Genomic DNA, 25,967 nt, shown 5'->3' with positions numbered 1-25,967 from the left:
TGGCGGTTACTTTGAATTCTTTACCCTGCTTCCTCTTCGTTACTTTAGTATTCTTATTTTATCGAGAGATCGTGTTCGTTTATTTGGTTCACCAGGAATCTGGTGTAGTCATCGTTCTCTAGAACCGACTCGCACTTATCGTTAGACTGTACGACGTTAACCCTGTTCGAATCAAGGATGACCGGCATAATGAAACGTCGTTAAATAATAACCCGATGTCTGCGGAGATTTATCACGTTTCTCGATTACGCGGCAAGGTATGCTACTGCTGTGCCACAATTCAGCCGCAGAAACCGTAAGGAATTTTATGGGAACCGGCGTACATCCTACACATAGAGCGACTTTATGTGCCGCATATTCCGTAGGCGAACGACGAGCCTCGCTGAACTCTGTATTTAAATATTTAGCGCTGACCAACTTCGTTTGATCCTTATATCCGATCTTTGACTCTCAAACGATATTTCTAAGTCAGGATACTTCGTTCCAAAGCATTCCATTTTATTCGCCGTTCTATAAAATTAGAACACTCTTCGCCACGTAAAATGCAGAAGATCGAGTAAAATGGTGCATTCTAAAATTAAGTATCGATAATTCGTATTATTACAGACATCCATGGCAGAGAAAATTATTTCATTAACTGTTAGTCGAGACTGAACGTTTCTGTTGCCAGGTTAACTTGCCTTTTTGCGAGCATTTAATTAAACTAGTTTCACTTTCTCTAATTATTCTCTTCAGACTCTACCATATGTTTTTTAGACGAAGAAATTTACATAATAGTTTCTAATTATAATAAAGTTTTTGTGTCACGAAGAGATCAACCTCGTTTAAATACAAATACTGTATTTCGAAAGTGTCAAGGTCTGCATATAGTCCTCGAGTCATGTTACTGTTCAAACACATCTCCCTCGTCCTCTCTTTCCCCGATGTTAATGAACAGTTTGTTCAAACGAGACTCTTTTCTTCTCTGTTACAGGAATATGCTGATAAGAGAATTGGCGGCCGTGTGGGTCGCCGTCCTCTTGTGCCATCTTCAGCTAACGGAGTCTCAGGTGAGCGCTCGATTATTATTCCGCTATGGCTTTTCGATGACATCGCGGTCTACATTGTTTCACATTTACCCGCGTAAAAACGTATTCCGTCGTGCGAAGTGAATATAATGGAGCGATCGAAATCGGGTCGAGAAGTCACAACGTGATTTTTAACAATTTAATTCATCGCCGATCTCATCCTTGTCAATTTACCTTACTACGATACGCTTACACATTTAACGAGAGGGAAATTTCATTTATCGGATATATCGTAGCTCCGATCGCGAATATCAGATTCTAAAAGTATCTTCAAAATTATCGGAAACATCGTTTCGTAAATCGTTTAAATTTTGCAATTTTGTCGCCAAATAAAATTCCTCGTATACGACGCGTTCGAGATGAAAGATTTGAATTAAACGTATCGTGTTTGAAATCGATCATCCTTGATCAAAGTAAGAATCATTTTGATCGATAAATGTTTGCACCTTACAGTTGTAGTTTTGCGTATTAAGAAAAGAAGAAAGACCTTTCGTTTCTCGAAGAAGACGATCAAACCGAAGAACCGTAATAAATTAAAAGCTAAATTATGGTCTTATCGTAAAACAATATCCTCCGATATTCTCAGTATGTAATATAAAAGTTACTCGGAAAGTGATACGTCTAAGGTATAATCTTCGAACCGTTCATTCACACGCAAACGCGAGGGCGTCACGCGAGGATTAAATGGAGATTTGTCGGTTTGAACGTAGCATCTTGGTGTGCCAGCAGGGCATCGAGGATCCTCGTTTCACTATACAACAACTGGCGTAGAATTCTTGAGAAATCGAGCCGAGGATTATGAAGTAATTGGCATGTCGAGCCCCACAGGAGTTGCCATCGTTGGCTGGCCGTTTGCTCGGGACCTGAATGCGGAGTGTGTGTGCGAGGTGAAAGTGAATTTCAGGCCGCGTGTACGCGCGTGTGCCCTATCCGAAGCGCAAACAATGTTACCAACTGTGCGCAGTTGCAACATTTTGAGTATAGGAAGCGTCAACGCGTCAGGAAAGCGTTTCGTGCATTTCCAACTGCGTGAGACAACTTTGATTTTCGCGCTAATTTTCGATCTTGTACTCCGCGTTAACGAAATGTCCTTTTCTTTCGAATAGTTACGAGATTTATTTTTTATCGCGGCTGTTTTTTGAAGACCGATACAAATAAAAAGAGATCGATATCTCTAAGTGTCAGATACGGTAGAATTTTGTTAGTCGAGAAATTCGGTATCTTCAGCTCGTTTAATTACGAAGGTGCAGATAAGATCGAGAAGATCTTTCCGAATTGATATCGAAAACTACTAAACACTTTTAACTTTGACATACCAACGATAATGTTCTAAATAATCGATTTATATCTGTCCATTCTAAATGGAAGTAGCAAGTATTAAGTAGCAGGTTTATTGCCTGCGATTATTAGCTCGTTAGTTCATATTTTTTAACACGACACAGATCGATCAAAGTGTCTACGTATCTACTTACTAGCATCGCTGTATTATTATCTTTTATCGTCTCGTTGTAATGCAAAATTCGATCGTTATTCGTCGAAGAAAGTTTTATACGTGAGATAATCGAAACGAAGATCAAAATCGAGGAGAAAGAAATAAAATTCGGCAGAATAAACCCAACGTTTCGTCAAAATCCTACGAACGAGAGGAAGAAAAAAATGGAAAGATCCGTTGACGCATGGAATACCAGTGATCGTTGGCTGGCCGCGTGGAATTCCATCGGCCTCCGTTTCTCCTCTCACGAGTGCCTCACGTCGCACCTTGAAGGAATGCAGCACACCGTTATGTCACTGATATTCTGGTACGCGAAGAAAACTCGCGAGAACTCACGGTCGTATTCTACGTACGAACCACGGTGCCGCTTTCTGGCGAAGATGAGCGCAAAACCAACAGATCCTCCGCTAGATTGGCCTCCTTCACTTTCTCCAGTGGAATAACAATGCTATTCTATCTCCATTCGCTGCTGCGAATCCGCGCAATTCGATGCGTACTCGTACAACTTTTAAATAACGGAAGACTCGCATAGGAAAAATACAGGAACCGCTTGATTCTCCGAAGGATATTGCCCGGTACTACTTAGCTTAAATACGTTCTGTCTCGCTGAGCCTTCTCACTGGTGGTCACTGATAACCTTAGGACGTGCGTGTGGCCTTAGACACATAATAAAAAAAAAAAAAAAAAAGAAGAGGAACGGGAGAACATAAGAAGAAAGAGAAATTTTTCTCTGTAAGATTTTCCTTATCTTCTTTTACCGTGGATAGATATACAGGGGTCTGATGTATTACCTGGGCTCGATTTCTCAAGAATTCTAGGAACGTTCATAATTTATTCCATTTGTCGACAAGCTTTAAGATGTGTCTATTTAAAAATAGTTATCAAAAGATTGCGCGTCTGCCGGATTAATTGCAACTTCGTAGGGCTAATTAAAGTTTACAGAAATTGTTGGACGTATCTTATCTATGTTCGTACGGTTTATCTCATTGATTAAAATTTAGAACGTCTAGTAATTGGAAATTTCTGCTCGAGTTCTAGATCGAGCAGAAGCAAAGATAGATTAGGTTTTAAGTCGAGACTCTGAACCCTCCATCCGCTACTTTATTCTTACTGGCGTCGTTCGCATGCTAGGCCGTCTGAGTCAACGCAATATCTTTCTTTTTTTTTTTGTGTTAAGTTTCTGTGTTTTAAAAACTTCCAAGAAAATCTTATACACTCTTTCAGATTTCTGAAATATCATCCAGTAGTTTTTAACGCTACACGTTACCTTAATTCTTCTACGCAAAACAAAATTTAAACAAAGGCATGGGAAATTAAACGAGAAATTACTTAAAATTGCTAGTGGAAAACGACCTAATAAGTAGATGAAGGATTGAGTGAAATCGATGGCTTGTCTGTCATTTTCTACCCTTCCTTATTTTCCACCCCTTTCTTCTCTGCTTTTCTCCTTTCTTTACTCTTAAATTGTTAAGTTACAATATATATGGTAAACATGGAAATATCTCTGTTTGGGAAATCCAACAAATAAGAAGAACTTTCCTCTTCGTGTAGAATAGTCGCGACATCCTCGTCCTTTTATGCAATCGACGTCGTAACTCGTATTTCCCGCGCTCTTCCGGCTTCGATTCAAAACTTTTATCCCACGTTCTCAGGCGCGAGCGTCCTCGGGTTTCGTCATTCGTGAAGTGGAATTGTAGCGAGTTGCTAGATTCGGTATGTGCGAAATATTACTTTTTTCTGTTAGAGAAATCTGTAGATACGGATGCGTCGATACTGTTACGTGTGACGTTAGATGGATCGAATCGATATTGATGGGAATTGGGTGAATGAGAGACGATTCTGTGGAGATTTCCTGGTTTTAAATACTGTTACGGTTGCAATTTTAATTCTATGTTGCCTTTATGTTCGATAACGTTACAGAAATAACAAGAAGATAAACTATTTTAGATATCTGTGTATATACTGATAGGATGTTTAATTACCTGCTTATTTATTTATTCACTAATTTATTTGTTTAGCACTATGGAGAAACTTGTAGGAATAATGAAAAATTACCGATCGATGTATTTTAGCTGCATTTCACTTTTCTCCAAATTTCTCGCTTAACATCTATAGAATTCACTATATACTTTCTCAATTACTCTGTCCATAAAAGTAAAGATAATTTCAAGAAAAATCGAGCCACTCAGAGATTAAACGATCGATTGAATTCACCGAAGATATCTTAATTTCAATATCAAATTGGTTTAGTAATAAATTGAATGCTTAAAAAAATCAAGGAACGACCTTGATGAATCCTCTTACCTTCATACACGTATGCAGGTACAAAAATTCATATACGCTTTTACATTGAAAGCCTAAGTGCAAGAAAATACGCCTACGATTTCTATAAGAAGCTCAAAATTTATTTCACTTTAAATTCCTGTCGCTTTATCGTGTCGAAAGGAGGCTAAAGTGGTCGAGTGCTTTGAGTTACTACGCCATAAAACGTTTTTAACGCGTTGCTATGTTTCTTTGTTACAGGTTCCTACCACAAATGTCTTCACCTGTCCGAACGGTGAGTATCTTTAAAAAAATACTTCTCGATACCATTCTGAAGCAGGCATTTCTTGGCTGAAGGCCAGAGTATCGGTCGCCTTGAAAAGGTCGCACCTGGTGGTCCTATACCTGGCCAGGTAGACTACTAAACTCGTAGACCAGGTCGTGCCCAAAAATTTTTTAAAGCATAGGGTCCCTATTATACGAATCTGCCAGAATTTCATTTCTTCTTTTTAAAGGGAAGGCAGATGTTTCTTCGTGAAAATAGAAAACTTATAAATTAATATTATTTTTATTAATGTTATAAAATATTGTTATACTTTAATTATAACGTTAGTATCGTACCATTATTTTATTGGGTTTTGTAAAATTGAGTCGGAAACGTTCGAATATGTTAAGAATGTTGAACATCGAAGTAGCGCGTCATCTTAAATTTGTCGGTAAACATTGCGTTATTAAGTAACAAATTGTGAAAATAAATACTTGTGCAATTTCTGTAATTATTGTCTCAATAATCACGATACAGTTGATGTTGGCGAAACGATCGAAGCAGAAAGGCGAAACGCGTAAAGACAACACAGGGATATATTGAAATATCAGAGTATGTCCTTACGTATTATTTTTTTAATTCTAAACGCACACGCGTGAACGATTACAACGATCATTAAACGGAATATTTCAACGATTAGAATTTTTCTATCAATTCTTACTTCATTCTTATTCATCCTTTTTCTTCTAAAAAGATATATTTCTCGATCGAACAAAGTTTCTTTCTTGTTCTCATCTTCTTCTTTCATTTTCCTTTTTAACGAGTTACTAGCTTATTTCCTCCCCTCGCTCTCATAGCAATTTCATACTGCTTTTTGGGAAACTCTACTATTGCTAATGGTTTCCATCAGAAACATTCTTTCCTTGCCAGGATGCACTTCCAGTATCGTTTCGAATAGAAACCAAAGTATTTCTTTCTTCGATGATTTCAGTAAAGAATTAAATAAATCAAAATATTTTTTCCTCGTCGTATATCGAAATCTTTCTCGTTCTCGTAATTCGAAATAGCCGAGCCTCGACACTCCGAAGCTCTTCTCATACTCGTGCTTTCTCCTTTCTTACTCCTGAAACCTTAATCTTTCCACGATCGAACTGCACGTTGCACAACTTGGTTATTCTTTTAAAAAAAAAATTTGAGGAGGAATACGAAAGCGAGACGCGTACGGCGAATAAATCACGCGAGGGACAATGAGGATAAGAGTTCGGCCATTCGCAACGTTGCTCCACTTTTCCTCGTTACTGGCAGCGCAATTAAGTAGGTTGCACGTACAAGTATGAAGCTACTTGATCGTTAACCGTGTTCTGTCGCGTGAGCTCGAGACGTTTCATGTTCGATCGAGCCGGACCTGTGCCGGCGAGCACGAATCTACCGCTTTCGGATGCAAGAATTCCTCGAGCTTCGAAAATAACTTTATTTTAGCTCGCTGACCCTGCTCCAAGGCCTTGGAACCATGCTCGATCATCGAGGGCCTGAATAATTCGTCTCGTGATCTTTGAATCGCGATGCGAGAAAAATTTATCGAAGGGCTAAAATCATCGTCGTGACGAAGATACGGGCCTTCTTCTCCTTTCAGAATTAAAATTGTTAAATTATTTAGCAAAATCCATATGACAGTATGAACGTTAAATTTATTCCAGTAAGCCGAATATCGATATTAATATCAACAAACGAGGAACGGGAACGAAGATACTGTTCCATAAAATTTTGTCTTCCTCCAGAGGATTAATTTTAAGATTCAATATGGTCAAAATTCCTCGTACTTGCTTTTGGGATTAAATGTATGTTTTCGTCATCTTCTCAAACGCTTCGGACCATTAGTTATGATATTGGTTTTTTATCAAAATTCGTAGCCTTGTCGTATATATATCTTTGGACCTAATGGATCGATACTTTTTACAATATTGCTTAAGAGAAAAAAAGAGAACGTAAAACAGGAGGAGAAGAGAAAGCGGCGATTTAAAAAGGGATAGATAGATTGCAATATTTTTGGAGACAGTGTTAACAATCACGTACACGGATCTTTCGTTTAATACATTCCATGACGATTTGCGAACGTTCGTACCCGGGAAAATATCTTGCATGCGTTGTTTCAATCAAGAAATGCTAATAGTCGCGAGGAGAACCGCATGCTCGGTATAAACATGGCCGTTTGACCTTTTAAAAGAAAGGAAGGCCGGTATCGAGTATTTCTCTGTGAGTTTAACGCAAGCTGGCATCGAGAAACCATTGAGAAATCGCTTCGAAGCAGAAACTATCGTTAAATACCTACGACAATCCCAATCAATATCTTCAAATCTCTCGATCAACCACGCTATTTGTACGCGTAATTATACTTCGTTGTAAAATTTCATTATATTTAATTATAGTATTTGATTATAGAATCTATTCGTTTCTATAAAGTAGTAATGGAGCGATACTATATCGGATACACGGAACAACGATCGACGCGTTAATAAGTCAAACACTCGTTGGATTTGTTGAAAATCGGAAATAGTCAAATTCGTAAAAAATCCGATACTCGAGAATCGAAAGGTGAACAAGACGAGCGGACGAGAAACGTTTCAGCCGACTCGGCGAATCTCTTCTATAATGTGTTACCCGCTTACCCAGCGACCTACCTTTGACTCTCGGTGCTCACACACCGCTGAATCGCATTAAAAACGATCGAGGTCGTTATGTCCGTCCCTGTCTGTACAGGTCACCGGTTAACCGCGTTTCCTGCGTCGAACCTGTACCGAAAGTTTCACCTCTTCGCTCGTAAATCGATCAGACAATGGTACAATGGTTCGCGAAAATATTAGAACGCTTATCGTAGAAGCCACGATAGGAATGGTCGATTGTTTAATATTTGACGTAATATTTTTCACGCGATATACAGGTTTGTAATATGGGATAGATTTAATAAATGCGATGTAGATTTGTGGTCGTTAGATGCTAACTATGAATGTAGCGATACCTCTGAGTATGATAAATAGAGAAAACAGGGGGAAAAAGGTTGAACTCGGCCACTATTCTACTAAATTTTGGAGTAGGACAAATTTTGTTCTGTTATTGTATGCCATGTGGCACGACCGTGTAAAGAGAAATATAACTTGATATTTTTCTTGCACAGGATGGGAACTGAAAGGTATACATTGTTACAAATTCTTCAACATCAGGCACTCTTGGGAAAAGGCAGCGGAATTATGCAGGAGGTAAGTGGATCAATTGTCAATAGCCTTTTCATCGTGTTTCTCTCGGTGCTACTGGTTTTAATAACTCAAGATAACGATTTCTACGTTTTTTATGCATACAAAAATTTGTCCGCTAAGGAACGTTTCATGCGCATCGATGAAAATTCATTGGTAATCCGCGAAGATAGACGAATCTGCGAATTATTGTATTACCAATTATTGTTTGATCCGTCCTATACCTACAGCGTCGTGGATAACAAAACTCCGACCCGCGTACAGTTATCGAGAATCGACGTAGAGATTTCTTTAGACCGGCTCAAAATTTTCTATATTTTCTATACTTTCGATATAAATTTTACATAAATAATAGACGCATGAAAATCCTCGGTACCGAACGCGTCGGACACTGTACCAAACTTGCTGCGATCCAAACATTCGACAAAAGCGATTCGATCGTCACAGAAAATCATCGATTCCAATCGAAATCTTCTATCGAACGACTCGATGCGTGTCCATTTATGTACTCGTACGCGTCGACGTTGCGAAACGAGGAACGAGAACAGAGGAAAGAAAATAAAACGGAGCATCGCGAGGAAACTCGGTGAATGCCTGTGTAACCGCGTCATTACACGCTAGAACGAAGCAAGAGATGAACGAATTGATGCGATTACAGGTACGGCAGCGAACTGATGGTGGTGGAGTCGTACAGCGAGAACAACATGTCCGCGAGCATGATCGGCCGGCATTTGGATCGTTACTGGCTTGGCCTGGCCTCCCTCGACGATTTACGAACCAACACGCTCGAGTCGGCCGCTGGAATGCTCGTCTCCCAATACGCCGGTTTGTAAAATCACGCTTCGCTCGACTTTCCACGCATCTCCACCTCTGACTCTTAAATCTTCCTTGGCGCCATCGTTATTCGAACACGAGGTCGTTATGACGAACCCAAAAGATGTTTTTCATTATCCAATGGCAGCCATAAGTATCGGCACGCCTATTGGTATTTGACACACATTACGCGCTTCGCATTGCCATTATGTTTTCTAATTGTCTCATTATAAATCTGTTACTCAATTCGTATCACGTGTGCCTTACGATATAGATCGTTGAATTAAGGAAAATTTGTTAGAATTTTTTAATAAATACAATTAAACGGTAGATTCTAATACTTGTGAGCTATTTAATACTTATATATATTAAGAATACTATATACATTTTTTAATATTATTATTTTAATCTATATCTTTGTAAATACGCGTATAACATTTTACAGCGGTCTTATTTTTCGTACAAGTAGTATATTGTGCATATATTTTTAAATATATATATTTGGAATACTGGTTGTAGCAAAAATAAGAATTGTGAAATTTGACATATGAATTTACATACGTCTTAATCGAAGAGCACACTGGGAAAATATGACGAGTCAAGGCAACAATAGTTTGCTCTGGAATTGGCGTCCTTCTAACGATCGAACACACGTGCAGGCCGGTTTTCATCGGGGTCACGGAAACGCGGAACTGCATCGTGTATACGACACGAAGACACACTTTTCCCACAACAATGCCCAGATACCGTCGCTTTTACGTCTGCTCAGGTGCAAGCTGCGATTTACTCGTCTGGTGCATTATATATTTGCATAACGTTTTCTTTTCTTTAGTCGTTCCTCCGACTATCTTCATCTAACGCGAATTCTGTCGCTCCTTACCAGTAAATTCGGTTTTCCATTTCTACGTTCCATAAAGTCCACGATTTTTCTTTTCGATGTTCCACGGATATCGAAAATTATCGCGTCACATAATTGTATTTGACATTGGAAGGTAGACTGCCAAAAGAATCGTGAAATTCTCTATTTCAAGTATACCAAGAAACCGACTTAGAAAACAATAATTTTCAAATGAAATACGAATTAGGCGAATATACAGGCGCAATTTGAAATAATATTAAAGGTCGATTCCAAAATTTGATAATGAAAAATTATTTTGAAATGTAATACAGCCTTGTAAATTTGCCAACGAGTTATAGACGCGATGTTCAAAGTCGTTTGCTTCGTTTTCATAGAAAGTTCTCTAACAAATTCCTTGAAATAATAACACTATCACAAGTCCAATTAAAAAGAGTGGCAGAAGTTAGACCAATTTTCTTAAATTCCTGACCATTTCATCGAGCGTCACGCGTTTCCCCGAAATTTCATCGAACGAGAAGGACAGTGGGCCTGAACAGCTTTGGTATTCAGGTTTCTGGGCGTCGAAGCAGCCGAATCCGCAATCAGGTGAATGCGTGGACGTCGCGTTGACGGATGACCGACAAACGTGGGAGCTGACCACGTGCGAATCGTTGCTTCCTTTCATGTGCCGTGCCAACGCCTGCCCAGCAGGTAATCGCTTCTCCACGACCTCACACAACCCTAATCGCCTGACCGCGAATGTTTATAGTATAATAAATTAATATCTTAGAGAAACTGAGAAATTTACTCGAACTTTTAATACTAGACCTACCGCAGCGATGAAAATGATCGATTCATAATTTCTAACTTGGCAAACAATAGTTTTGAAATTATATAAGTGGAATACACGTAATTGAATATAAATTGAGAAAACGGAAATTAAAGTAGAAATCGTAAAAATATTTATTTTATATTTTATCACCTGCATTGGATATTCCTTAAATTTTCGAATGTTACACTTCTTATATTTATGTTATCGTATCGTTTCGAATTTGATGTATATTTCTGTACGTTTTTGTATATTTAAATATTTCATAAAACGCGCAAACATTCGCGGTCTACTAATCACCGTAAGATATTATCCATCTTTATAGTTAATATTATTCGTGAATTTTCGTAGGCTCTTTCCACTGTTCTAACGGAAAGTGTGTGAACGCGGCGTTTAAGTGTGACAAACAGGATGATTGCGGTGATTTTTCGGACGAAATAGATTGTCCGGCTAATTGCCAGTTTTATATGGCCAGCAGTGGCGACGTGGTCGAGAGTCCTAATTATCCGCACAAATATGCACCCCTCAGCAACTGCAAGTGGACCTTGGAAGGCCCTCAAGGCCATAATATCCTGTTACAGGTACAAGACCCCCGTTTTAACTCTCATGTTGATATTCTTCTTTTATTTCGATGCTCGCGATAGCCAGTAAAGAATATCAAATAAAAATACAGGTTGTACTCTTTATCAAAGAATCGTAAGAGAACTCTATTAACGTCAACGAATTATTTTTTTTTCTCCTTTATTCAGTTCCAAGAATTCGAAACGGAGAAGAGCTTCGACATAGTACAGATCCTGGTCGGTGGTAGAACAGAAGAAAAATCCGTGAACCTGGCGACCCTCTCCGGCAAGCAAGAACTCACCAACAAACTATTCGTATCCGCCTCGAACTTCATGATCATCAAATTTAGCACAGATTCGTCGGTCGAAAGGAAAGGTTTCCGAGCTTCGTGGAAAACCGAACCGCAAACTTGCGGTGGAATTCTTCGAGCAACTCCTCAAGGACAGGTCCTCACCTCTCCAGGATATCCTCAGAATTATCCTGGAGGATTGGAATGTCTGTACATTCTGCAAGCTCAACCTGGTCGTATAATGTCGCTCGAAGTACGTAATAAAAAAAAAAAAAGAATTAAGTTTCTAGCGAGAAGATAAATTTCGATTTTGCATCTCGATCCTTTATTAACAGTAATTAATTCTATTTCCTAGATCGAAGATCTGGATCTCGAGATGAATCGGGACTACATTCTAATTAGAGACGGTGACTCACCGATGAGCAGACCGATAGCCAGACTAACAGGCAAATCGGAAGACAATCCTACGGTGATCATGTCAACTGGAAGTAACTTGTACCTCTACCTCAAGACTAGTCTTGGTGACTCAAGAAGAGGTTTCAGCATTCGATACACTCAAGGCTGTAAAGCTACGATAATTGCTAGAAATGGAACGGTTCAGTCGCCATCTTTCGGATTGAACGATTATCCTAACAACCAGGAGTGCTTGTACAGGGTGAAGAATCCTCAAGGAGGACCGCTGTCCCTGAAGTTTATCAGCTTCAACGTTCATAAGACTGACTTTGTCCAGGTAACTAAGAATTATTTTTCTTCGAGAAAATAATTATTATCGTTCTTATTTGAGGGATTCGAAAAGAATAGACCTTTTGATAATTAACCGATTAACTTTTTCAATAGATATACGATGGTCCAAATACTAATGGCCTCCGTTTGCATCCTGGAAGTGGGTTCACGTCGAACACGAGACCAAAGATCACTTTAACAGCCGAGAGCGGAGAAATGTTGGTTAGATTCACCTCTGATGCTCTTCATAGCAGTCCTGGCTGGCAAGCAGAGTTCTCGGCAGGTAACGTTCAAATGTAAAGTCTAAATTCCAAATTGATCCTCAAGAAGGTTGTACGATATTTTCTAGATAATTACTTTTGTATTGGTCGTCTCGTCGCGAAAACTTTCTACTATTTATCATTAGGCTAGTAGAGTCACAGCACAAAAAAGACTAAAACATACTGGTATAAAATCGATAGAAGTTACGATACTATTTGATACATTAAATCTTCGAATATTTTTAGATTGTCCTCAGCTTCAGTCCGGCGAAGGAGCGTTAGCGTCAAGCAGGGACACAGCTTTCGGTACAACAGTGACGTTCTCCTGTCCCTTGGGCCAAGAATTTGCCACTGGCAAAGCGAAGATTACCACAGAGTGTCTTCCTGGAGGGAACTGGTCTGTTACCTACATTCCCAAGTGTCAAGAAGTTTACTGTGGACCGGTACCGCAAATTGACAATGGTTTCTCCATTGGATCCTCTAATGTTACCTATCGAGGTTTGGCTACTTATCAATGTTACGCTGGTTTCGCATTCCCATCTGGTAGACCTACCGAGAAAATTTCGTGTATGGCTGATGGAAGATGGGAGAAGAAGCCATCTTGTTTGGGTAAATAATTTTAAGAGCTTGTATCAGGAAAGTAATCGTAATCTAGTCTAGTCTAAAACTGCGATCTATCTTCTAAAGAATTTGTAACGTATTATATCCGATAAATCACATTTCTTTAAATTTTTCGTAAATACAAGCTACTTTTGTCTAATAAGACTGCAACTCGATATCATAAAGAGATTTATTAAGAAAGAATTAAAGTTTCGAATATTATTAACTTTGAAAAATCTGGAAATTGAGTGTTAAAAACAGAAGAATACCGCGAAGCAACAGGAGAATTAAAACTATTAACTTTGAACAGTCTAAAAATTAGGTATATATAAAAGAAGAAATATCAAATATTAATTAATTCCCTCTATAGCCTCTCAGTGTTCTCCGCTTCCGGAAGCGCCACACTCGAACATAACTATCCTAAATGGAGGTGGACGAAGTTACGGAACAATTGTACGATTCGAGTGTGAGCCAGGATACGTTAGAAGCGGACATCCTGTGATTCTCTGCATGAGCAATGGAACCTGGTCCGACGAAGTACCAACGTGTTCTCGTGGGTATTCGATTCTTTGTAACAAATTGCAAAATATCTCTTTGCTATTTGACCATACTTTCTCGTGTAGGTGCAAAGTGTCCGTTGCTACCCACGATCAAGAACGGTTTCGTAGTCGACATGACCAAGGACTACTTTTATGGAGACGAAGCTAGAGTGCAATGCAACAGAGGCTATAAACTGTCCGGGTCGAATATCATACAGTGTGGACCCAATCAGCTGTTCGATAATGTACCCACTTGCGAAGGTAAGGATTGATTTAGACTTACATTTTATAACTAATGGATATTTCATAGCAGCATCTTTTAAGCCTAAATCCTAATGGTTAGTATCTTCATCATTCTTCTTATTAAATAAGAAAACTGTGCAATAAAATTTACTTTCTACAGATATAAACGAGTGTGCATCGAGCCAATGCGACCTAGCCTCCACAGAGTGCATCAACAATCCTGGTGCATTTACTTGCAAATGCAAACCTGGATTCGCTCCAACTATGGAATGCAGACCTATAGGTGATCTTGGATTGATCAATGGTGGTATCCCGGATGAGTCTATCACCGTTTCAAGCTCTGAGAATGGTTACACCAGAACTGTGAGTATAATTCTCATACCTCGCATTATGACTCACGGAAGTATATATGCGTGTACGACATGTACAATATTTGTAGTACATTTATTACAAGCACGGCTTATTACTGCCGAAGAAGGAATTAACAACTGTGGGAAAAATTAGGATGTAATTCAATAACATATATACTATTTGCAATATATTTATTTATACTTGTTCAGTATTTATAATGAATCTCAACAAGCGATGCACTAAAGTTAATTACTGCTACCCTCCTTATCAAATGTAAAAAGATCTTGGAAATTTCAGGGCGTTCGACTGAATAATGGCGATGGCTGGTGCGGCAACAACATCGAACCAGGCGCAAACTGGGTGATGATCGATATGAAAGCTCCAACGATCATCCGCGGTTTCCGTACGCAAATAGTCTCCAGAGTAGATGGAAACATAGCCTACACATCAGCAGTACGAATTCAATACACCGATGATCTAACAGACACCTTTAAAGACTACACGAATCCTGATGGAACACCGGTAGAGTTCAGGATCTTAGAACCTACTTTATCTGTTCTGAACTTGCCAGTTCCCATCGAGGCACGTTATATCAAATTTAGAATTCAAGATTACGTTGGAGCACCCTGTATGAAACTCGAAATCATGGGATGCACTCGTTTAGAGTGTACAGATATCAACGAATGTGCCATTAATAACGGTGGTTGTCACCAGAAATGTATAAACAATCCTGGAAGCTATGCTTGTATGTGTAATACGGGATACGAATTGTACAAAGGCAATGGAACTGCTGGTTTTTACATAGAGAAGCACGAAACTGGTGAGAGAGATGGAGATTTGGTTCAGAAGAATAAGACTTGCGTACCGGTTATGTGTCCAACCATATCGGCGCCTGAGAATGGAAAATTATTGTCGACCAAGGTTCGAATTTAATGTGTACTTTTCGAATAATTATAGTATAATGTCTTTGACATTCACTTAGAATGAAATTTTATATATTACATCTATATTATTTTTTACACGAAATATTTTATTTTATTATTGTATTCTGTAGAGGACGGTTGCACGTAACGGTGACATTGTTTTGCCCGGAGTTTGTTTGTCGATACGTTTGGTATATCAAGACGGTATCAATGTTCCAAGGCAAAACATCAACACGAGCCGCTCTCGATTCGCATCGTCCTCTGACTCATATGCCGCTATAATTCCATTATTATATTTATATATTGTTACATGTTGTATTCTGTTTATAGCAAAAACATCACTTTGGTGATCTTGTGAGATTCCAATGTAACTTCGGATATGTGTTGTCTGGTTCCTCGGCTGTTATTTGCACGTCCAGTGGAGCTTGGAATGGAACAACTCCCGAATGTCAATGTAAGTGGGATCGTCGAAAATACTGTTTTACTGTGTTATTTAATGTTTCCTATATTCTATAGTAGTTCAAATAATATCTTTTACTTTTTTCAATACTAAAGATAGTATAATATATAGAGTGAATGACATATACATATACTCGTACAATCGCTGAATGAGATACCGAAATCATTGAGAATCATATGAACAGATCAACCAAAACTATTATTTCTAACAAAATATTTCCACAGATGCCAAGTGCGTGTCGCTACCAGACGACAAGAACGAAGGCCTCTCGGTGATCCGCAGCGACGAAGCCAGCGTCCTGGTACCATTCAAACAAAACGTCACCCTAAAATGTGGCAGCAACGGTCGTTATTTGCGCAATACAGCTACCTCAGGCTTCCGTCAATGCGTGTACGATCCGAAACCAGGTCTACCAGATTACTGGCTATCAGGTTATCAACCAGCCTGTCCAAGAGCCGACTGTGGAAAGCCTCTTCCAACACCTGGCGCGGAATACGGTCAATATTTGGACACCAAATACCAATCTTCCTTCTTCTTCGGTTGTCAAGACACCTTCAAACTGGCTGGCCAAACAAATCGTCATGACAATGTAGTCAGGTGTCAAGCAAATGGAATCTGGGACTTTGGGAACCTCCGATGCGAAGGTCCCGTTTGTGAAGACCCTGGACGACCTAGCGATGGCTTCCAAGTAGCCAGGAGCTACGAGCAAGGATCAGAAGTTCAATTCGGTTGCAGTAGACCAGGATATATTCTCATTAATCCTCGACCAATTGTCTGCGTTCGAGAGCCAGAATGCAAAGTCGTGAAGCCTCTTGGTCTAGCCTCTGGACGAATCCCAGACTCAGCCATCAATGCAACCTCGGAAAGACCTAATTACGAGGCTAAGAACGTCCGTTTGAATTCAGTGACCGGCTGGTGTGGCAAACAAGAGGCCTTCACTTACGTCAGCGTTGATTTGGGTCAGGTTTATAGAGTAAAAGCAATTTTGGTGAAAGGTGTAGTGACGAATGACATCGTTGGCAGGCCAACGGAGATTAGGTTCTTCTATAAACAGGCTGAGATTGAGAATTATGTCGTCTACTTCCCTAACTTTAATCTGACTATGAGAGATCCTGGGAATTACGGAGAATTGGCGATGATCACTTTGCCTAAATATGTCCAAGCTCGGTTTGTCATTCTTGGAATTGTTAGTTATATGGATAACGCTTGTCTGAAGTTTGAATTAATGGGTTGCGAGGAACCAGTGACAGAACCATTGTTGGGATACGATTATGGGTTCTCTCCTTGCGTGGACAATGAACCACCAGTGTTCCAGAATTGTCCTCAGCAACCGATTGTGGTACAAAAGGGAACTGATGGAGGATTATTGCCTGTGAATTTCACTGAACCCACGGCTATTGATAACAGTGGAAGTATTGCGCGATTAGAAGTAAAACCTCATAGTTTTAGGACACCACTGAGAGTGTTCCAGGATACTGTGGTGAAATATGTGGCCTTTGATTATGATGGAAATGTGGCTATTTGTGAGATCAACATCACTGTACCTGGTAAGCATATATTCCATCTTCATTTTTGTAGTTTTGTAGTAAGATTTCTTACGTTTCTGGTACCAAATGAGAAAGCATGCTTTCAAGCTTTTATAATCAATAAATTTTATTCCCTTATATATGATGACATTCAAAATGTGAGATTTATAGCGATCATCAGTGATTCTCTTGTTAACATATTTGGAAAATTTTCAAGAAAGTTCTATATTTTTATATAATTATTTCTTGGTTATCCACAGATGTGACACCACCAAAACTGAGCTGTCCCCAAAGCTACGTCATAGAGTTAATAGACAAACAAGAAAGTTACTCCGTCAATTTCAACGAAACTCGCAGAAGAATCAACGCTACAGATGTTTCTGGACCAGTGAAGATTACATTTGTCCCAGAAAGAGCAGTGATACCAATTGGAGGCTTCGAGAATGTGACTGTTTACGCGACAGACTCTAGTGGAAATAGGGCATCCTGTCACTTCCAAGTGTCTGTTCAAGCAACGCCTTGCGTCGATTGGGAATTGAAACCACCGGCTAATGGAGGACTAAAGTGTGTTCCTGGTGATAAGGGACTTCAGTGTATCGCCACTTGCAAGAATGGCTTCCGTTTCACTGATGGTGCACCTGTGAAGACGTTCACGTGTGACGTCGCTAAACACTGGTCTCCTTCTTCCGTCGTTCCTGATTGTGTCTCAGAAAGTAAGTTTCTTCAATTTTTTACCTTAATTCTGTTACATTCTTTGAATCATTTTTTACATACATGTGTATTGTATTTTGTAGATACACAACAGGCGAATTATCACGTGGTCGCAGCAGTCACTTACAGAGCCAATGGCGCTGTTTCGAGATCCTGCCTGCCGCAGTATCAGGATCTTATGTCTCAGTATTATATGAATCTGAATAATATCTTGACGCAACGTTGCTCTGCTGTGAATGTTAATATGAACGTGTCATTTGTGAGATCAGTACCGTTTCTTCTTGAAGAAAATGTTTTGAAGGTGATTATTATGGAGCAAGATTCAATACATTGTTTGTTGTATAGAAGATTTTGACAAGTCTTCAATAAAAAAAATCATTAATATGGACGTGTGTTTTAGATGGACTTCATTCTCGTCATCGTACCAGCTATACGTCAGCCTCAATTGTACGATCTCTGTGGTTCCACGCTGAACTTGATCTTCGATCTATCAGTTCCTTCCACCAGTGCAGTCATAGAACCGTTATTAAACGTTTCCGCCATTGGAAATCAGTGTCCTCCTCTTAGAGCCTTAAAGTCATCCATCACTCGTGGCTTCACGTGTAGCATTGGCGAAGTTTTGAACATGGATACCAACGATGTCCCACGGTGTCGTAAGTATATCTCGATATCAATTTCCAAACTTTTATGAGCATGCACAGTAATGTGCTTCAGTTTTTAAAAGAACACAGATTTCTAAATTAAAACTGTAATTTATCCTCGATTTTTAAAAAGACGTTCTCGAAAAAATTTACATAGAATCACTTCTCGTCTTACTACTTTGCTATTAAACTGTTATAGATGGACTAGACTTTAATACTGTTTCCTCTCCTATACAAGAACTGAAAAAATCTAGCTTCTAACTCTCTCTATTCTCACTTTCAGTGCACTGTCCAGCCGGGACATTCGCTGGAGAAAAGCAAAAGCAATGCACATCCTGCCCGAAAGGTTTCTACCAAAATAGCGACCGCCAAGGATCCTGCTTACGCTGTCCATTCGGTACATACACTCGAGAAGAGGGTTCCAAGAGCATAGACGACTGTATCCCCGTTTGTGGATACGGTACCTATTCTCCCACAGGTCTGGTACCATGTCTGGAGTGTCCTAGAAACAGCTATACAGGAGAGCCGCCAGTTGGTGGCTACAAAGACTGCCAGACTTGTCCAGCAGGAACCTTCACCTACCAGCCAGCTGCTCCAGGTCGAGATCGATGCAGAGCCAAATGTTCTCCTGGCATGTACTCTGACACAGGACTGGCTCCCTGTGCTCAGTGCCCTAAGGACTTCTTCCAACCTCAACACGGAGCTACCACCTGCGTTGAATGCCCGACAAATATGTACACCGATGGTGCAGGAGCAGTTGGACGAGAAGAATGTAAGCCGGTGCAGTGCACCGACAGTGTGTGTCAACATGGAGGCTTATGTGTTCCCATGGGACACGGTATCCAATGTCTCTGTCCTGCCGGATTCTCTGGAAGGCGCTGTGAAATCGATATCGACGAGTGTGCATCTCAGCCTTGTTATAATGGAGCTACGTGCATAGACTTGCCACAGGGTTATAGGTGTCAGTGTGCTAATGGTTATTCTGGAGTTAATTGCCAGGAAGAGAAGTCAGATTGTTCGAACGATACGTGTCCTGAGAGAGCTATGTGCAAAGACGAACCTGGATTTAATAACTACACGTGCCTTTGTCGCTCTGGGTACACTGGAGTCGACTGTGATATCACTGTGAGTATTGAACCATTTATATCTTAGAGTTGGTAATTGTTGGAATAATCAAGGATATGCCAAGTTTAAGATTCTTCTCCTATTTCCGAGGTTAACATTTCAATATCTGTTTTTTCATACGGTTCCCTTATTTATTATCAGGGGACAAATTTTCTATCGTTAACGAAAAATTTACAGTTTCTCTTGCTTCTCAAAATAGCAATTAACGCCTAATAATAATATCTATTTGTAGATAAATCCATGCACAGCCAGTGGAAATCCTTGCAACAACGGCGCAACCTGCGTGGCGCTGCAACAAGGTCGATACAAATGCGACTGTCTACCAGGCTGGGAGGGTCAGAGCTGTGAAATCAACACAGACGACTGTGCTGAAAAACCATGCTTACTAGGCGCCAACTGCACAGATTTAGTAGCCGACTTCAGCTGTGACTGTCCTGCAGGATTTACCGGCAAACGGTGTCACGAGAAAATAGATTTATGCTCAGGAAATCCTTGCCTAAATGGAATATGCGTAGATAATCTATTCAGTCACGAGTGCATCTGTCATCCAGGATGGACAGGTGCAGCTTGTGAAACGAATATCAACGAATGTTCTAGCAAACCTTGCAAGAACAATGGCCAATGTATCGATCAGGTTGATGGATACACTTGCACCTGTGAACCAGGTTACACAGGCAAACAGTGTCAACATACTATCGATGACTGTGCCTCTGAACCTTGTCAAAACGGAGGGACCTGCGTGGATCAGTTAGAAGGATTCGTTTGTAAATGTAGACCGGGTTTCGTTGGACTTCAGTGTGAAGCTGAATTGGATGAATGTCTCAGTGACCCATGCAGCCCTGTTGGAACAGATCGTTGCGTTGATTTGGATAATACTTTTGTTTGTCACTGTCGTGAGGGTTATACCGGATCAGCGTGTGAGATCAATATCGATGACTGTGCATCTGATCCTTGTCTAAATGGCGCCACGTGCAGAGACGAGGTCGGTGGGTTTAAATGTATGTGCCCTGAAGGTTGGACTGGAGTTCATTGCGAGGTGGACGTTGGAATGTGCCAAAATCATCCTTGTCAGAATGATGCGGCTTGCGTGGATTTGTTCATAGATTACTTTTGTGTGTAAGTATAATGGTAGAATGGTGTGATTTGTTAGTTTATGTACTGTGCAGAAGTGCAGATATTTGTAGTATCTCCATGTTATTGTTGAGATTGTTTGTAACGATTTAAAATATTCTGTAACAGATGTCCGTCAGGAACGGATGGAAAACAATGTGAAACAGCACCCGAGCGTTGTATCGGCAATCCTTGCATGCACAATGGACGTTGCCAAGACTTTGGGTCTGGTCTCAACTGTACTTGTCCAGATGACTACACTGGAATCGGTTGTCAATACGAATATGATGCTTGTCAGGCTGGCGCGTGTAAGAACGGAGCTACGTGTATTGACGAAGGTTCTGGATTCACTTGCATTTGTCCATCAGGGTACACAGGTATTTTATTCGATAAATTACAAGACAATAATTCAGATTGAAATTTAAATACCATAGACAAAGTGTTATCGTATAAATATTATTCAGGCAAAACGTGCGAGGATGATATAATCGACTGCAAAGAGAATTCATGTCCACCATCAGCGACGTGCATCGATCTTACTGGCAAATTCTTCTGCCAATGTCCTTTCAACTTGACTGGTGACGATTGCAGAAAGTGTAAGTATACATAGTATTTTTGTAATAATTAAAATATGCGTATAATAATTGGTAATATCCTTTCAGCTATCCAAGTGGATTACGATTTGTACTTCAGCGACCCAGCGCGCAGTAGCGCGGCCCAAGTGATTCCATTCTTTACCGGAGGAAGAAAGAGCCTAACAGTGGCCATGTGGGTGCAATATACTCAAAAAGACGAAGCTGGAATATTCTTCACTCTCTACTCAGTCAGGTAGACGCTCGTATCGACGCTTCTTTCTTAGATATCGATTTAAATGAAAGTTTCCCAATAATAATAATAATAATTTATTGTTAACGCGTTGTTATATTATTATTACAACAATAATCATAGAAATATATTATTTGCTTCATTTCTGTTTCAGTTCTCCACACGTTCCTATGAATAGAAGACTTATGATCCAAGCACACAGCAATGGAGTCCAAGTGTCGTTATTCCACGATCTGCAAGATGTTTATCTGCCATTCAGAGAGTATGCAACGATTAACGATGGCCAGTGGCATCACGTTGCTGTAGTTTGGAACGGTGAAAACGGTGGAGAATTGATCTTAATAACAGAGGGTCTAATTGCCAGCAAGACGGAAGGTTATGGAAGTGGAAGATCTCTTCCTGCTTAGTGAGTGCCTTGTCCTAGATATATGCAATACATACTTAGTTAGCTTGTCTCATCTAACTATGCTTCGCTTAACCACACATGAACTTATAAAAACTCCATCTTTCAGTGCCTGGGCAGTGCTAGGTAAGCCACAGAGCGAAAATACGAAAGGCTACACGGAGTCAGGCTTCCAAGGACATCTGACCAAGGTACAAATCTGGAGTCGAGCCTTACATATCACGAACGAGATCCAGAAACAAGTTCGTGACTGTCGTACAGAACCTGTTCTCTACCAAGGTTTAGTCTTAACTTGGGCAGGCTACGATGACACAGTCGGAGGAGTAGAGAGAGTCGTGCCTTCACACTGTGGACAAAGAGTATGTCCACCTGGATACGGCGGTACCAAGTGTCAACAATTGGAATCCGACAAAATTCCACCGAAAATGGAGTACTGTCCAGGCGACCTTTGGGTGATCGCCAAGAACGGATCAGCTATAGTTAGCTGGGATGAACCGAAATTCGTCGATAACGTTGGTATAGTGAGGATCCAGGAGAAGAATGGACATAGGTCAGGACAAACATTAATGTGGGGAACGTACGATATTAGTTACGTGGCTTATGACCAGGCTGGAAACTCTGCCAGCTGCAATTTCAAGGTCTATGTACTATGTAGGTGAACTTTATGTACAATTCGAATTGTGTTTTCCAGTATTACGCGACTTTTATGAAACAGAGACATTTCAGGGATAATTTGTTTCATCTTTCAGCCGATTTCTGCCCAGAATTACCAGATCCAATTGGAGGCACGCAACAATGCAAAGACTGGGGCTCTGGTGGCCAGTTCAAGGTCTGCGAGATATTCTGCAACCCTGGATTGAGGTTCTCTCAAGAAGTACCGAAATTCTACACCTGCGGAGCTGAAGGATTCTGGAGACCAACCAACGATCCATCCCTTCCTCTCATCTATCCAGCTTGTACAAGTAAGTTTAACGTTAAATCGTTTCTCCTATTTTTCTTTTTCATTTGTTGTTCTAATTACGTATCGTACTGTTATATCTGTTGCTCAGGCGCCACACCAGCGCAGCGTGTATTCAGAATCAAAATGAACTTCCCAACATCAGTGCTATGTAACGAAGCTGGTCAAGGAGTGCTCAAGAAGAAAGTTCGAGATGCTGTGAATTCTTTGAATAGAGATTGGAATTTCTGCTCATATTCGTACGAAGGTAAGCAATATCTTGTATAACGTACGAATTATTTGTAGAACTATTTTTCATTCGACATAAAAGAAAATTTGTGACTCTCATTGTACGTTTTGAAGAAAGGTTAAAATAGCAATCGATCCAGCTCTTAGAGCTTTAATCCACAGGTTTAATCATACTTTGTACTGTACTAAAAAATTCTTAACGAATGTATTTTATCTTTCATAGGAACTCGCGAATGCAAAGATTTGCACATCGATGTTCAATGCGACCATCGCATACGCACCACCAGAGAAACGAGCGAAGAGGATGGTGGAACTTACATAATCTCGGCAGTAGTGCCAGCTGAACCGTAAGTATTTTATCCTATCAACCAACAGTATCTCCGCGTCAAACATCTCCGCGCTGTTCAAACAAATAGAACGAAAAATTATAGAATAGAAAGAAATAGAACTGAAATTTCTATTTAAAACGGATATCACGTTCACTTTAGTCATAGCAATGAAATTTATAATCTACTAAACATCGCGATACAGCTTCGAAAAATCATGGAAAAATAACATCAGATAGGATGTGCGAGAATGATTGGTACTTAGCATTTGTTACTTGTGTTGCATCGTAGAACGAGACAAGCTCGGCAAGGAAGCGATACCTACGAGGTGGAGATCTCGTTCCCGGCGATAAAGTAAGGACACAGCAACTCGATTTAAGCCACGTGCAAAACGTATCATTGTACATGTGTTCTCGTCATTCGGGTCTCGGTATTATCCGACATTCATCTCACCATTTTTAAATATATTAAGATCCACGTTACATGAAGCATTTTATCATTCCGAGCGAAATCACGGATGCATGAATCGTACATGGAGAAACAATAATCGTAATCTATATCATAATGTTACTAAACTCGAACTAATTAGACTAATTAAATAGGTCGGCTCTTCTAACGTGACGAGGAACCGTTCTTGTCAAATGTGTATTTATAAGAGGAGAATCGAGCGATGGTCGATTTTAATAAGTTGTCGTTTTAATATCGTTTATATTATTTTCATTTGTTTCTGTCGACGATGTGATTATTCATTTATGGAATAGTTATGGTACGAACGAGATTCTGACAACTGTTAAGTCGACTCTAACCGACAATTACGAAGTAAACGCTGGTATGCACGTTGTTACTAACTGTTCACACAAGACGGACTAGTTGAATGGGACACTTTACCAAGAACCAACGAGTCGATAGTAGAATAACAATGTAACTCGAACCGCGTAACACTGGACTTGAAACCAAGCTGTTAGATTAAACAATGAATAGTTTTAACAGACTATATTTTATTTCTCATCGTTCTTAACGAACTTCTTAACTTCTTAACGAAACTTTCACAAATATTTTTGTGAAAATTATTTTATATGATCTGATGATTTTAATTTTTCAATTTTTACGTATAAACGTTGTTTGGAATTTAGCGAAAAATTTTGTTTAGAATTTATAAATCCATAGAAATCGGATATGTAATATGTTAGGAACTATTGATTGTTTTAAATACCAAACAGCTTCGGTTCGCGATATTAACAGAAGATTAAACCTCCCAACGACATTCTGCCTCAGGCATGTAATACATTAGAATTCCAGGATGTGTTGGACATTAAACATTACGTAGGTATATAAATTAATTGGTGTCGATAATAGGTGACACTACTGGCCAGGAACCAATGGAAAGGCTGCCTGATTACCTCCGCCTTCAGATAACGGCTGTACATACTTGCGCATACTCTCCTTTTGCCTGCCGCTAAAATACACCACTCATCGATTTCCAATTTATCAATTGAATTTCATATTTTATAGCGACCCGATTTTGAACGCAAACTCGAACGAGAGAGCGACTGTTCAAACTCTATTGGAGAGATTAATCCTGGAGGAAGATCAGTTCGACGTTCACGATATTTTGCCCAATACCGTGCCAGATCCAGCTTCTTTGATGTTGGAGTCTGATTATGATTGTCCTGTTGGACAAGTCGTTATGGCACCTGATTGTGGTAAGTATGTTTAAAAGATTTTGAAACAGTTGTTGCAAATCGTTGTGGTATTTAATTCCTTGCAGTTAAGAAGATTAGGCTAAGCCTTGAAAAATAAAATGGGTGGATATTGTACACGTTTTCACATTCCTCCTTCCTAATCGGAATATCTTCCCACTCGTCTCATTTGAATCGCTGTGTTCTCGACTAGAATATCTAAATACTTACGTAAACACCTACGTTCCTAATTGGAATATTCAAATATCCATTTAAACGCATTCCGCATAGCCCATTTCTACTCGAATTAGACTAATTGTAATTTCCTATGTCATCGGTTCGAACACGTACGTATTTAGATATGTTCCAAATGTGCCTATAACCAATTAGAATATTCAAACACCCGCTTAAATCCCCCCAAAAGTTCTGGGCTCCAAATTCAACCTCACGTTCACGCGAATTATACGAGATTCCCAATTTCTGTATTTTAAATGTTTTGTAATTTTCGTCTATTTATTCCCACGCAGAATATTCAAACGGCCATCTAAATTCCCCTCCGATATCCCGAATTCCGCGTATATCTCACTTTTATCAAGTTCCTATGTCCTCAGATGTCTTCCTTGATTGTCCGAAAAACCATAAACCTCGTATTTAACCCCATATTTATCCTAA

General features: G+C 39.8%; 1 protein-coding gene across 2 annotated transcripts in view; it reads left to right on the top strand.

Annotated features, from left to right (window-relative positions):
• Uif (sushi, von Willebrand factor type A, EGF and pentraxin domain-containing protein uif) overlaps positions 1-25,967 on the top strand; it is a 50,939-nt gene that overhangs the window by 20,262 nt on the left and 4,710 nt on the right. The window contains exons 2-32 of one of the 2 annotated variants that reach the window (XM_072015568.1): positions 974-1,049; positions 5,083-5,116; positions 8,259-8,340; positions 8,993-9,159; positions 10,556-10,696; positions 11,166-11,395; positions 11,564-11,917; positions 12,020-12,394; positions 12,502-12,670; positions 12,894-13,256; positions 13,618-13,800; positions 13,871-14,047; positions 14,190-14,392; positions 14,678-15,301; positions 15,634-15,757; positions 15,988-17,310; positions 17,550-18,002; positions 18,084-18,301; positions 18,401-18,653; positions 18,925-19,766; positions 19,999-20,882; positions 21,006-21,253; positions 21,341-21,472; positions 21,539-21,704; positions 21,856-22,107; positions 22,214-22,755; positions 22,854-23,066; positions 23,154-23,309; positions 23,514-23,637; positions 23,908-23,970; positions 25,129-25,319. In XM_072015568.1, coding sequence (XP_071871669.1) covers positions 978-1,049; positions 5,083-5,116; positions 8,259-8,340; positions 8,993-9,159; positions 10,556-10,696; positions 11,166-11,395; positions 11,564-11,917; positions 12,020-12,394; positions 12,502-12,670; positions 12,894-13,256; positions 13,618-13,800; positions 13,871-14,047; positions 14,190-14,392; positions 14,678-15,301; positions 15,634-15,757; positions 15,988-17,310; positions 17,550-18,002; positions 18,084-18,301; positions 18,401-18,653; positions 18,925-19,766; positions 19,999-20,882; positions 21,006-21,253; positions 21,341-21,472; positions 21,539-21,704; positions 21,856-22,107; positions 22,214-22,755; positions 22,854-23,066; positions 23,154-23,309; positions 23,514-23,637; positions 23,908-23,970; positions 25,129-25,319 — 9,358 coding nt within the window. In that variant the 5' untranslated portion in view covers positions 974-977. The remainder of the gene's footprint in view (positions 1-973; positions 1,050-5,082; positions 5,117-8,258; positions 8,341-8,992; positions 9,160-10,555; positions 10,697-11,165; positions 11,396-11,563; positions 11,918-12,019; positions 12,395-12,501; positions 12,671-12,893; positions 13,257-13,617; positions 13,801-13,870; positions 14,048-14,189; positions 14,393-14,677; positions 15,302-15,633; positions 15,758-15,987; positions 17,311-17,549; positions 18,003-18,083; positions 18,302-18,400; positions 18,654-18,924; positions 19,767-19,998; positions 20,883-21,005; positions 21,254-21,340; positions 21,473-21,538; positions 21,705-21,855; positions 22,108-22,213; positions 22,756-22,853; positions 23,067-23,153; positions 23,310-23,513; positions 23,638-23,907; positions 23,971-25,128; positions 25,320-25,967) is intronic. The other variant, XM_072015569.1, reaches the window with a different exon arrangement.

Source organism: Bombus fervidus, chromosome 13 (genome assembly GCF_041682495.2).
Source record: "Bombus fervidus isolate BK054 chromosome 13, iyBomFerv1, whole genome shotgun sequence".
Taxonomy (NCBI): Eukaryota; Metazoa; Arthropoda; class Insecta; order Hymenoptera; family Apidae; genus Bombus; species Bombus fervidus.
Note: the sequence above shows the minus strand (reverse complement) of the source record. Positions and strands in the feature narration are given on the sequence as shown.